Source organism: Lissotriton vulgaris, chromosome 6 (assembly GCF_964263255.1).
Source record: "Lissotriton vulgaris chromosome 6, aLisVul1.2, whole genome shotgun sequence".
Taxonomy (NCBI): Eukaryota; Metazoa; Chordata; class Amphibia; order Caudata; family Salamandridae; genus Lissotriton; species Lissotriton vulgaris.
Window position 1 is genome coordinate 1791130936 of NC_141694.1, and position 13040 is coordinate 1791143975.

The 13040-nt window shown below is 45.6% G+C and overlaps 1 protein-coding gene across 2 annotated transcripts in view; it reads right to left on the reverse strand.

Moving 5' to 3' along the window:
- Nucleotides 1-13040, reverse strand: part of SCARA3 (scavenger receptor class A member 3) — a 172396-nt gene that overhangs the window by 102939 nt on the left and 56417 nt on the right. The window contains exon 2 of one of the 2 annotated variants that reach the window (XM_086928052.1): nucleotides 7909-7983. In XM_086928052.1, coding sequence (XP_086784178.1) covers nucleotides 7909-7983 — 75 coding nt within the window. The remainder of the gene's footprint in view (nucleotides 1-7908; nucleotides 7984-13040) is intronic. The other variant, XM_086928053.1, reaches the window with a different exon arrangement.

The window sequence follows — 13040 nt, forward strand, 5'->3', positions numbered from 1 at the left end:
CGGGTTCGCAGCTGCGTATTTCACTTAAATGAGCTGCCCCATGGCAGCATAGGTTCGCTGTTGCGTATTTCACTTGAATGAGCTGCTCCCATGGCAGCACGGGTTCGCAGCTGCGTATTTCACTTAAATGAGCTGCCCCATGGCAGCATAGGTTCGCTGTTGCATATTTCACTTCAATGAGCTCCTCCCATGGCAGCACGGGTTCGCAGTTGCATATTTCACTTGAATGAGCTGCTCCCATGGCAGCACAGGTTCATAGCTCTCTGGGCAGGTCATTCACTGTAATAGGGCACACTTTCCCTGTTTGCGCACGGCCCATCTATTGACAGGTGCGCTGTGGCGCAAACAGGGAAAGTGCGCCCTGTTTGTTATAGGGCGCTTGGAGAGCAGGCGTCTGCTTGAAAGTTAGGGTGTCAATTAATAGTGTAGAATGACTGGAGCCCTTCCTACTAGCTTAGTGAGTCATACAAGAGATCTCTCATTTAAGAATGCAGCTCATCTGTAGCTATAGTAGGTCACGCTATGTTAATCATGATTAAGTGAAGGGAGATAAGTGGAAGGGCCTTTGTTGTATCCCATGTACATTGTAGGATATTGAATTCTATAGGCCGAGCTCTTTCTTGGCTCAGCCATGTTGTCATCTGACACAATAAATATGAGGTTAATAGCTGGAACTCAGTAGTGGTGAAATATCAGCAGTGGTGGGGTCTGAAGTTCATTCCTTAGAAGACAGACCAAGCTGTTGATGATGAAACAATTCTGATGGACTGCAATAGATCCTTGAAGTGGTAACACTGATGAATGACATCTTAGGGGAATGGGAGGAGGAGGTGAGGCTTTCAAATCCTGCTGGCTCACTCAGTCTGACCTGTTATGACCGCTCGGAAGCATACACCAGAGAGGGGATGAGAAATCTGGCTCCTCTTGAGGTCAGGCAGACACATGAGCTGCAGTGGTTTGGGTCACACGACACACCATTAATCCTCTGCATTAGGGAAGGGCTTAAAGATGTCCACTTGTGGGCTTTCATATTAATACTCTGCATTTCTGCTGCCAGGAGATTTCATTTCAACACATGTTGGGGGAACTGATTGATGACTCACAGCACAAAGACTTAATTTTGGTTTGTTTTTTCATTCTTGTAATGATGCAAGCATTTAACATGGATATTGTATTGTAACTGCCTTTATGTAGCGTTTACCACCCCTAACGAGGCGATGAAGACCGGTAAGCACCACATTCTCTCCTGGTAGAGAATGTGGCCTTAAGGCTAGGGTGGTCGACCTCGGAGCAGGGGGAACCGGGTCTGTGATTCTGGGCAAATCACTTAATCTCCCTGTGCCTAACAAAAAAGAATGTGTCCGTCTGTAGCACAACGGGTGCTATGTAAAGCAGTCGGATACTTGCAGGTCTAGGTCGCACTATATAAAACCCCCCCACCCCCCAAATAAAATGCCAATATTCTTAATAGGTGGGACATCATCAGTAAAGACTAGGCATTAACAGAACGACTGAAAAAATGTGGTGTTCCTTTAACTAAGGAGCTAAAAGGCAGAGTTCCAGAAGGTGGAGCCGCCATGATTTCATTGACTTCATTGAGAAGGCCACTGGGAGGCCTCGAAACCCTTGTGCCGGACAAGGGTCCTCATTTAGGCTGACCAGCCTACCACCGATGTTGGTGATGGCACCTTCCTTCCTGCCTGCCATGTAAACCAGAATAATAGAAAGACTTTTGAATGTCCAGGACTTGGGGAAGAAACCTCCCAACATATTAGAAGCATTTGTGATGTGGATACCTGCAATGAATATCCACTATGAGGGAACATTTTCAGTGTCCACACTAGTAACCACAGATCCACCCTGATAGTTTAACGCTGTGGAATTGCTGTAACCCCATGATCTGCAATTGCGGTGGGAGCTTCTTGGTAAATGAAACTCCCTCCTCTGTGGCGACAAAGCCTAAATGCTGCAAACTGTTCTCTGGCAGTGGTGTTTCCTGCTCTACTTTATTAGATCGTTGGACCACCCACCATGGGTAAACTCAGACCCCTTGGCTGACTTCACTGAAATAAGTTCACTATGTTGAATCAATGTTGCGCAAGTAACGTTTTCACTTTCCTGGTTGAGTCTGCTTTGGTCAGCTTGGTCGATGACCTCTTGAGCACCATGAGTGAAGTTGCTTCTGGATTCTGTGTGAAACTGTCCCCATCAGTGATGTTTCACTTCATTGATCACAGATTATAGACACAAAGGGGCATATTATTAAGGGATTTATCTCTGCTTTTTTGGCTTTAAAAGCCAAGAAAGAGGAGATAAAATTATCTCCCTATCAGCAACAGGGTGCTAACACGCAAATTCGCATGGTAGCACCCTTTTTCTCTATGCTTCCCCTTGCATCTCTAATGAGATGCAAAGAGGGCGTTCCAGAGAAAAATAATAGGAGAAATGTTGTTAAGTGACATTTCTCCTATTATCAAGGATATCGCTAACCCTGTTAGTGATACAAAAAAGCAGCACTAACCGCGGTTAGCGCTGCTTTTTTCACACCTGGTAGTTTCCTGACTTAGCCATGATATCCTATGGAAGGTGGATATCATGGCTAAGTTTGTGAGCCCCTATCATCAAGCTAACGCCAAACTTCGAGAGATTATCGTTGGTGTTCCAGCGATAATCTCTCATTTGGCAGTTAGCGTGAGGATTTTTATCACTTCTGAGATAAACGTTGCTAATAGCAAGTTATCTCTGCGATAATTTCCGGGGATGTACCATGTTACAACGCATACTATTACAACTACCTACCGTTACAACGCGACCATTACAACGCATACCATTACAACGCATAGCGCTTTGAGGTGCTGGATAGTGGTAAGTATAATTTACTATTCTAACTCCAGTCCCCGTGGACCCTAGGGAAGGTGTTGGATAGTAAATTATACTTATTCCCTATCCTAGAGCGCCCCCCAGCGCAATGCGTTGTAATGGTATGCGTTGTAAAAGTTGCGTTGTAATGGTAGTGCGGAGTAACGAATGCGTTGTAACAGGTGTATACCAATTTCCGGCGATGCTTAGCGATAAAAGAATCGTTGCAAAGCCTCGTTAGCGTTAAATATCGCTACTCGTTGGTAATATGCCCCAAAGTCTTTGTGAAGATTGGTGGAATAAACATTGCAGTGGCTGGACATGTTCCTGCAAGGGAAGATCCATGGGACGAGTCATGTGGTACAAGATGGGTTAGATGGGCCACTGTCTTCACATGCTACCCACTTATGCACAACCCATTTGTGAGACCGATGGGTGTAGACCATAGCAGCTGTCCCTCAGACACATGGCAGTACCCACATGGCACCCAATGCTCTATGTAATATACCATTGCATGTGGAGACCAGCTGGTTAAATGAGAACTTGTAGGCGGTCAACCGGGTCAAAACAAATATGATGCAGATCATCGCTGTCCTAATAAAGGCAGTGTGGAAAGGGAGCCAGAGAACATGTAATTTATCACCATCTTAATTAAAAGTACCTAAACCTTTTAGGTACAGTGTGTCGACTGTGATGTCGGTAGAGTGGTAGCAACACTACTCTTGTTAACAGGTTTCCACCTGCTCTTCATGACTTGAAAACTTAAACCTGGGGTTCATGTTACAAATAGCCTTAGATTGCGCACCCAGGTTCCTGCAATGGTCATGCTGAACCTTGAACAATAGTGCTACTGATGTGTGGCCCTCCTACAGCGATGCAATGGATGGGGGTACTTTAAGCGAGTGAATTCATTTCATAAAGATGGAAGCATATTTTGGACCACAGAAGTGCGAAGCTTCATTCTTTGTCAGATAAAAGCATATTCAGCCTTTTCATTGGACCCTTGTTGTGTGTATTCAAACTATGCTCGGATAGTCAAATTTGTATCGGAGTTCCTAATCCTAAATCCCGTTCTCTCACCCCTTCTATCTGTCATGTCAAATATGACAGGCTTTCTATAATAATCTCATTTTCATGTAGTCAATAAAAGAAAAAGAGAACAGAAGTACCGAAAAAATCCACAACATTTTATTTTGTTGCTCAAAAAACATTGCAAAGTTTTATAATGTGAACAACGTCCTCCCCACTAGCTGGAGTTTCTACTCTGTAACCCGGAAATAGATGTAGTCCTACCCCATTAAGCCTGAAGTAGGTGAAGTTCCACCCCAAACCTGAACTAGGTGATGTTCCGCCCCCAATACCCTGAGTTATGCAATGTTCCACCCCATTAAACCCGGGTTAGGTGACGTTCCACCCTAATAACCATGAGTTTGGTGAGGTTCCACCCCAATAACCCTGAGTTTGGTGAGGTTCCCCCCCAATAACCCTGAGTTTGGTGAGGTTCCACCCTAATAACCCCGAGTTTGGTGAGGTTCCACCCCAATAACCCTGAGTTTGGTGAGGTTTCGCCCCAATAACCCTGAGTTTGGTGAGGTTTCGCCCCAATAACCCTGAGTTTGGTGAGGTTCCACCCTAGTAACCCTGAGTTTGGTGAGGTTCCACCCCTATAACCCCGAGTTTGGTGAGGTTCCACCCCAATAACCCTGAGTTTGGTGAGGTAGCCCCAATAACCCTGAGTTTGGTGAGGTTCCACCCTAGTAACCCTGAGTTTGGTGAGGTTTCGCCCCAATAACCCTGAGTTTGGTGAGGTTCCAACTCAATAACCCCGAGTTTGGTGAGGTTCCACCTCAATAACCCTGAGTTAGGGGATGTTCCACCCCACTAATGCAAATGTTGATGTGATTATTAAGTGAAACATTCAACTACTGCCCTGATAAGGCCTTCTATTTTGTAACCCCCCAGCAGGAATCAATGTCTCAGAATTCATGGCCAAGCTTATTCTTCATTTTGCTAAACATTTACCCCTTCTACACGTCTGCAAATCACTAAAGTTTGGGATTCAAGTATCACTCCATGTACAACAAGGCAAAGACTGTGCGCACCTGTCTCTTTCCAAACCATAACGAATACGAAAGTACAAAATCCTGTTTCAATCCTGCAACATATCATGAAAAAGCATATTGATGATCTACAGAGTAGAGTACAATGGCATAGAGTAGTGGCATAGAGTGCACTGGCGTGGAGCGGTAGAGAGTAAAGTGAATTGGCATAGAGTGCAGTGCTGCAGAGTAGATTTATTTTATTTTATTTATGCGATTTTATATAGCGCGAACTTTACCCGAAGGTGTCAGAGCGCTTTACATAAGAACCAGTTGAGAAACAAAAGGACTTAGGATTACATGCGTTACATAAAGGATACAAACAGAAAAAATTGCATATGTACAAGATGTACATTAGAGTTAGAGTTAGAGTTAGAGTGTTGCAGAGTGGAGTGGTGTAGAGTGGCCTATGCTGGAGTGATTTAGAGTGCAGTGGCGAAGAGTGCAAAGATGCAAAGTAATTTAGAGTGGGGTATAGTGCATTAGCATAGAGTAGTGCTGCAGAGTAGAGAGGTGTTGAGGGTAGTGGCATACACTTTAGTGGCATAGAGAGCATTAGCACAGAGTGATGCAAACTGCAGTGCCACAGAGGGCAGTGGAGCAGAGTAGAGTGGCATAGAGTTCCGTGGCAGAGAGCGCAGTTTTGCAGAGTAGAGTGTCATACAGTGGTGAAGAATGGCATAGAGAACAGGGGCATAGAGTACAGTGGTGCAGAGTAGAATGGAGAGGCCTGGAGTGCAATGACTGAGTATAATAGTGTAGAGTGACAGAGCGCAGAGGTATACAGTAGAGTGTTGCAGAGTACAGTACACTGGCATAGGATGTAGTGGTGCAGTGTAGATTGGTGTAGAGGTCAGTGAGCTAGAGTGCATTGGTTTTGAGTAAAGTGGTGTAAAGTGCATTGGCTTTGGAGTGCAATGGCGTGTGCTGCAGTGGTTGGAGTAAACTGCAGCGGCATAGAGTAGAGTGATGCAGAGTAGAGTGGCGCAGAGTGGATTGGTGCAGCATAGACTGAGGGGAATAGAGTGTAAGAGTGGAGTAGAGAGTCGTAGAGTGGAGTGGCATAGCATGTTGTAGAGTGGAGTGGCATAGAGCAGAGTGACATAGAGCAGAGTAAAGTGGTGTAGAGGGAGTTGCTTAGAATGAAGGAGAGTGTTGTAGCGTAGAGTGGCGTAAAGTGGAGTAGATTGTAGTAGAGTGGAGTGGCATAGGGTGCAGCTCCCTTCGGAGAAGGAGCCTGACATTTGCCTTTGAATGCAAAGCAAACACAACAAGATAAGGACACATTTTAAAGGCCTGTTTACAGAAATGGATCACTGGTGGAAGGATACCATAAATAGGGTATGGGCTACGGAAGAGACGAAGGCCACGCTGGACAGCCTAAAACAAATAAAGCCAACAAATAGAAAGCAAGCAAATGTGAGTTACAAAACACAAAGCCATTGGTAAGCAATGGGTGGAATGAATTCCCAGGGAAGCTTTCCGAATTTCTCCCAATACGTTGATAGCTGTCTGGTAGGCCAGGACCTAAAAATCACTCTGTATCTACTATTTCTTCTTCTTTTACCCGATCTCTCAGCCTGAATGCTACGGTTTGTTTTTGGGGCGAGTGGTGGACAGTGTCTTAATGTCCTATCGTATCTTGGCGTTCACAGTAAACCAAGTCTTGAATGATTAGCTTTGCAACATGTGTGAAGTTAGAGGAAGAAAATATGACCAGGCGATTACTCCCAACTATGGAGGTGCACCCATCTGTTCAATGAGATCAAGTGACTTTCAGTTCAGAAGCATCCTTGCCTCTACAGGAGCTGTAGTCTATTGTCGCCAGAAACTCCATCTTACCCTAATGTGAAACTTGAAGAAACCTAGTGACACATAATACTTTTTTCTTGCCAGCCAACACAGAAAGGAACCTTATCCTTTTAAAATGCCTTAAATTCTGCATCCCTCTAAAATAAAGGTGGAGGTATTGGTTTCAAATTGTGGGCCACATTGTGTGGATAAATGTTGCTTGCATTGTGTAGGAACATTCTAATAAAGGCATCAGTGCCATTGGGCATGCAGGTGGAACTTGTTCTGGTACTGGAGTAGCATGACCATGGTAGGACTAGTCAATAACCTTTGTTACTGTCCCTCGACTGGGTTATTGGCACAAATCACAGAAGATGGCACAGGAGGAGTTTAATTGAATCAATGATGATAAGAAGGCTAAGGGTCAATAAAAAGAGGGTAAGGACAAATAAGAATGTAATAATGACATAGAACGTTGAAAATGCCTGTGGAAATTGGAAATCAATGTACTCTTCACCATCGGCCCACATCATTCAGGCTCAAGAGTGAAGATAAGTTATAAAAAGCATTTACAGTGTGTGAATGTCCAGAAAGTTCTCCTAGCGTGGATTTTCCTCAACGTTGCGCTACATTTCTTTGAACACTACTCAGACTTTCCCCTGGAGTTACGCTTCTGCTCTTTGGAGAGACATTTACATGTGTAAGACTCATGCATAGTTTGTGTAGGTTATGAACATCATGTAACCAAAGTGTGGTGTTGATATCTCTGCATTAGTAAATCACTATAAACCGGGAATGAGCTAGTTAGTTCTGACTTATTACATGTGTAAATCACCCTTGCACAAGAAAATATTTAGGAATCTACCTCAAGGAGCAAAGGCTGAAATAGCTATCACCATCACTTTACGTCATCTAGCTTACATCGTTCCATGATACTACCATAATACTCAGTTTGCTATACCCACTTGTGGCAGACATACTCCCTTGCAGAGGGAGCACTCTGGCAACTTACATTAGAATGAACACACAAGGATTGTTGAAACTCTTTACACAACTGCTTATAACTATCAATGAGCGAGGTCTCTGGTAGATGCCAACAAGGCCCATCACCAAAGCCAACACACAATAGCTTGAGAAAGATGGATATTTGTGTGCTTACCGTTCTGCCTGCATCTGAAAGATGGCATTTCCTCCTCCTCACTCAGAAGTTCTTCTTCTGAAAGACAAAAAAGGCCTATTTTCTGTTAGAGCTTCTACATCTGAATTCTCAGGTGTAAACAAACGTTTTTTCATGAATTGTTTAATAACAGGAAATTTCACACTCAATACGGTTACTAATGATATTACAGCTACATATAATTAGCCCACTCCCTAGCTACTGTCTCAGAAAAGCCATTGTCTTCCAAGGTTGGTTGGCTTGGGATGGCTGTCTGGGGCTGGTGCCTGTACAGGTTCAGAGGCATTGGCCTGTGAGGAGAACCCTTCAAAATACCCGAGCAGCCAGTCCACCACAGTCCTCTTTCCAACAAGTGTGAGATTCCTGTAGGATTGTTGGCACTGCCTCATGACAATGTTGCTGACCTTGGACCAATGAGATCTGGGTTTCCTGGTTCTTGAATAAAGATCATTTTATTCAGGGCAAATCATCTCTTCCTCCTGTATATCAAATTGTAGATTTGTATCATTTAAATGTGTTCTAACAAACTATAGCAATAGCTGTTCCAATATTATACCTCTGCTCTCCTCCGAATCACATGGCTATAGAAGAGCGAGAGCGGGAACTGAATATCAAGAAGCTTTTGCGACTCTGATCGACTTCCATGAACTTCCTAGCCCAGGTTTTTAAGTCAGTTCTTTATACGTATGGGTACCAACAGATTGCATTGTCAATCAAGACCTCACACCAGCAGAACATACAACATAACATAGAGAAAGAGGCTTTGGGTCACCCCTCATCAGCCATTAGATGGTTTGGAGAAGCCCCTTTCACATTGACTCAGTGGGATGTTAAACAGTGTAGGGAAGTGCCCCTATTTGACTTCGTCACTCCCACATTTTGCCTAGTATTCAATGTAATTTTGACTGAAGGTGCACAGGGTTCCTGCTAACCTGTGCCAGATCTTTTTCCCTAAACTGTGCAGTTGTACCCCAATTGGCAATCCCTTTAGCACCCCCTGTAAGCCCTTAGTAAATGGTACCATTGATGCTGAGGGGATGGGGTACTAAAGAGGGTTGCAGCATGAATGGTGGCACCCTAAAGGACCCCTCAGGAAACCCATGTAGACTGCCACTGCAGGATTCATGTCTTGGTGTAGACAAAAGTGAAAACATGACATGACACACTGCCCTGTGTGCCATGCTTGCAGACACTGCATGCATAAGTACATGTGCTGGACACTGGTCAAAAATGAGATTCCCAGCTAACATAATGACTTCACTGAACCTAAAGATGTTTGGTATCAAACATCTTATATTAATAATCCCACAGTGATTCCAATTAGGGATTTATTAATACATGCACCTAGAGGGCACATTAGACGTGCCCCCTGAAAACCTACCAACTGCTAGTGTTCTGGCTGACTGGTTCTGACCAACCTGCCACCATAGGCGAGTTTCTGATCCCCCATCGGTAAGGCCCTACGCTCTCGGGAGGTCAGGAGCAAAACCTGCTCTGGCAGGAGCCGTTTACAGCCCTTTCCAACAGGGTGACCTGTAAATTAGCTTTCAAAAGCTTCAAAGAGCCTTCAGCCTTTGATATGCAAATTTGGCTTTTCTTAGAGGTGAGCGGGTGCCAACCACCCTGACCAGGGCCCACTTGGTGCCTGGACAGGTAGGAACATTTGTAGTCAGAGAGACGTGTCGACCCTCAGGCTAGCTCCACCCCTAAGGTGATCTACCTAATGTGGCTGGGAAATTTAAAAGTTTGTCATCTTGGAATTAGGAACTCTGGGACAGGGTTATGCCCACTTTCCACAGGAAGTGGTCATATAGGAAGAGTCGACCCCAGGGGTAAGTAGCTCATTGGCAAAGGTTTACAAAAAGAGGGAGATACCCTACTATTCACAATAGGGACTGGGTAAGCACAACAACAAAATCAAGTATGCCCCAAATAGATGAACACAGATATATCATAAAGGTTTAAACAAGGTGCATATTACAAAAACACCACGCAATGAGACCAACTTAAACATTCATTATGAGTAAATTGTATTTTAACTTTATATGTGGAATAAATTGTACAAATGATTTTTTGACACATCAAATTTTGGGTCTATGGGGGGAGGAGCCAAGATGGCGTTCCGATCGGACGTGTAGTCCCTCGGCTCCGGGGACCATCTCCTCCTTCGAGACTATCCTGCCGGAGATCCTGTATTGAAGTAGCCGATCTCGATAGCGGACGCGCTCCGACGACCCGCCGCGAAATCCTGGGGCTTTTGCTTTCCTGCAAGTGGAAGAAACGCTCGGGCACAGTTTGCGGCCCGCATTGGCACGAAGGCCGGGACCTCGCGTGGACGTTGAGGCCGGCCGTCAGGCTCACGTCATCGGGCTTGGCGACTGTGGAGTGTTGGTCGGTATTTACCGAAGTGCAGCTGACCCTGCGACCTACGTCCCGCTGCATCGCTGGTGCTGAGATGAGCGAGCCTGGAGACCTGTTGGCTGCAATTATGATGTTATGGGCACCCGGACTGCTGTTTGTGTGACTTTTGCCTGCACATCGGCCCGCTAATGGCGGCAGGCTCCCGGCCTGGCCGAGTACTCGGAACCGAGCAGGACGACATATTGGGCGGACTGTGCTTCTGTCTACATCCTGGCTCAGTCATCTGTTCCTCGCAACGCGGCAATCTGATATTCTATGGTGCGCAGCCTGCTCCGACTCGGAGTTTCTTTGCCTGATGCTGTGGTGGGCATAACGTGATGCATCCTGAAAAGTCGGATGTGACTTGTGTTTCTGGACGCATCGAGCGGGGAGACATGTTTGAAACAGTGTGTGCTACCACTCATGGCTATGATGTCTTACTAGCAGCGGTTCTTTCCCTCCGCTCTGATGTGTTACATTCTGGCTGCGCCCTGCTGGACAAGATGGATGGCATGCTCAGTGTATCGGGCCGTTCCAAGATGGCAGACTCGCAGGGTCTCGGCGTCACTCTTTGTTCCACCTCCGCCTGTGATAAGATGGCGACCTCCGGCGACAGTGGCGCCTTCGTGATCCCAAGCCTCCCAACGACTTCCGCCGCGGGAGGTCATCTCCCGAGACCGTATGCTCCTTCGGGGTTTCTGTCACGGCGTGAGCCTTCCCCCCGTGTCGTGCTCACAATTCCCAGAGACCCACCTCGGGAGGTGCTGGACACAGTGATCTCCCTCCCTGTCCCGGCTGTGCCCTACGAGTTGAAGATGGCGTACTTTGCACCTTCCCTGGGACCACTGGATTTGCTTGTTCCGGACACGTCGAGTCGCTCACACCACGGGGACATTTTTGGACTGCCGACTACATCTGCATCGATTACATTGTTTTGCGGTGGTAAGGAGAAAACGGGACAGGGATAGACACTTCTCCTCTCGGACTGGCGGATTCCTCGTTATTGATTGTGGCAGCTGGGGGGAATGCTGTTATTACTGATGGTGTGATGGGTTGACTCTTTGCTCCATTCTGTGCTCTGCGAACAATTTTTTTGCCACCAGACTACCAACTCCTGTTCTTGCATTGCTCTCGTGGGAGGGGGCAGCCGGGGGATAGTTTCCTTTGGGTGTCCGGGGTACGCATTGATGGAGCGGAAAGAATGGGTCGGGGGCATACGCTTGCGTTCATGGTTTGGGGATTTCCTTGTTGCTGCCCTGGACGTATGATTTGGGTGTTGCTACCTTGCTTTCATTGTGCGCTGCTTCTGTGCTTCTAGTTTCTTCTGCGAATCATGTATTTTATTATTATTGGGCGTCATGTTTTGTGTTGCTACTGGCCTCACGGGAGAGCGGAGCCGGGGGACGGGTGGTGGGCTCCTCCCCGCCTTTCTTTATTTTCTGAGAGATTTAGGATAGGATCCTTTTCTTACTCTCTATATTTCGGGACTCCTTTTATTGGGCGACAGGCACACTGCTAGGGGGGGGTAGGCCGTAGCCAGCTGCAGGGGTGCAGGGTGGGGGGGTGGACGGGGGGGGGGTTTGTTTTTATTTTTGGTTCTATGGGCCTTCTATTCTTTTTTTTTTTCTTCCATTGGGTTTAGACGTTTCTCTTCTGGGTGATGCGCAGCGACTCCGGTGGTCTCTTCCGGTGTGGGCTTGTCTATCCTGATTGTACAACACCGGAACCGACTTGTTGTGCTATGATATCCTGCTCCTGTCTATCCTCCAGGAAAAAACTTTTAAAACTAGACCTCAGTCTTTCTGTAACGGATCCTTTGCGCTCTTACTATGCTGCACTGTACTGTATGTGTGAGCCCTCGGGCTCCTTGCTGAGCTGTATTTGCTTTTTCTATCAATAAAGGTCTTTCAAAAATTAAAAAAAAAATGACATAATGAATATTTAGGTTGTTCTCATTGCGTGGTGTTTTTGTAATATGCTCCTTGTTTAAACCTTGATGATATATCTGTGCTCATTGGCAAAGGCCACTGTCTAGTGAGAAGTTTACACATAAAAAGAGACGGGATAAGGCGGATGAAAATGCTCGAGAAAATTATCAGATTTATTTGACATAATAAAACTCCTTGGAAGGGGTCCTTGATTTTACACTATAGCAGCAAGAATGAGAATTGTAAAGGAGATTTATTTAATATGTTACCTTTTAATATGATGCATTAGTATAATAACTGTCCCTCAAATCACCCGTGTTTTTAATTCAATGTTAGTAAGAGGCTAGTTTGATAATGAAATCCAAGTAAAATATTGTTACAAGACAAAAAAAGTATCTATGTCCAAGGACAACAAGAAATGATTTCTTGGCTTTATTCTTCAGCTTTCTTTTGGCATAACATGGCGGGCACATGTTGGGCAGCGTGAGCTTTCGGCTGTTTTGTTCTGAACAGACGGCACTAAAATATACATTGCCCTGGACCCAAAAATCCTTAAAATATCACTGCAGGAGTAAGTCATTGTCAAGGGTAAAGAAGTCTGCGTATACTCCCACCATTCACTGGGCTCTATGGCGCAATTGGTCAACAGAGAAAATATGTTCCCTGTGTACAAAAAAAGTGTAAAATGTGGCTTTGGACTTTTCTGTCTGGCTGACTGCAGGGGGCTGCCTGTCCTCCACTTAGGCAGTATACTGAAGCATCATGCTTACTGCAGGGGGCTATCTG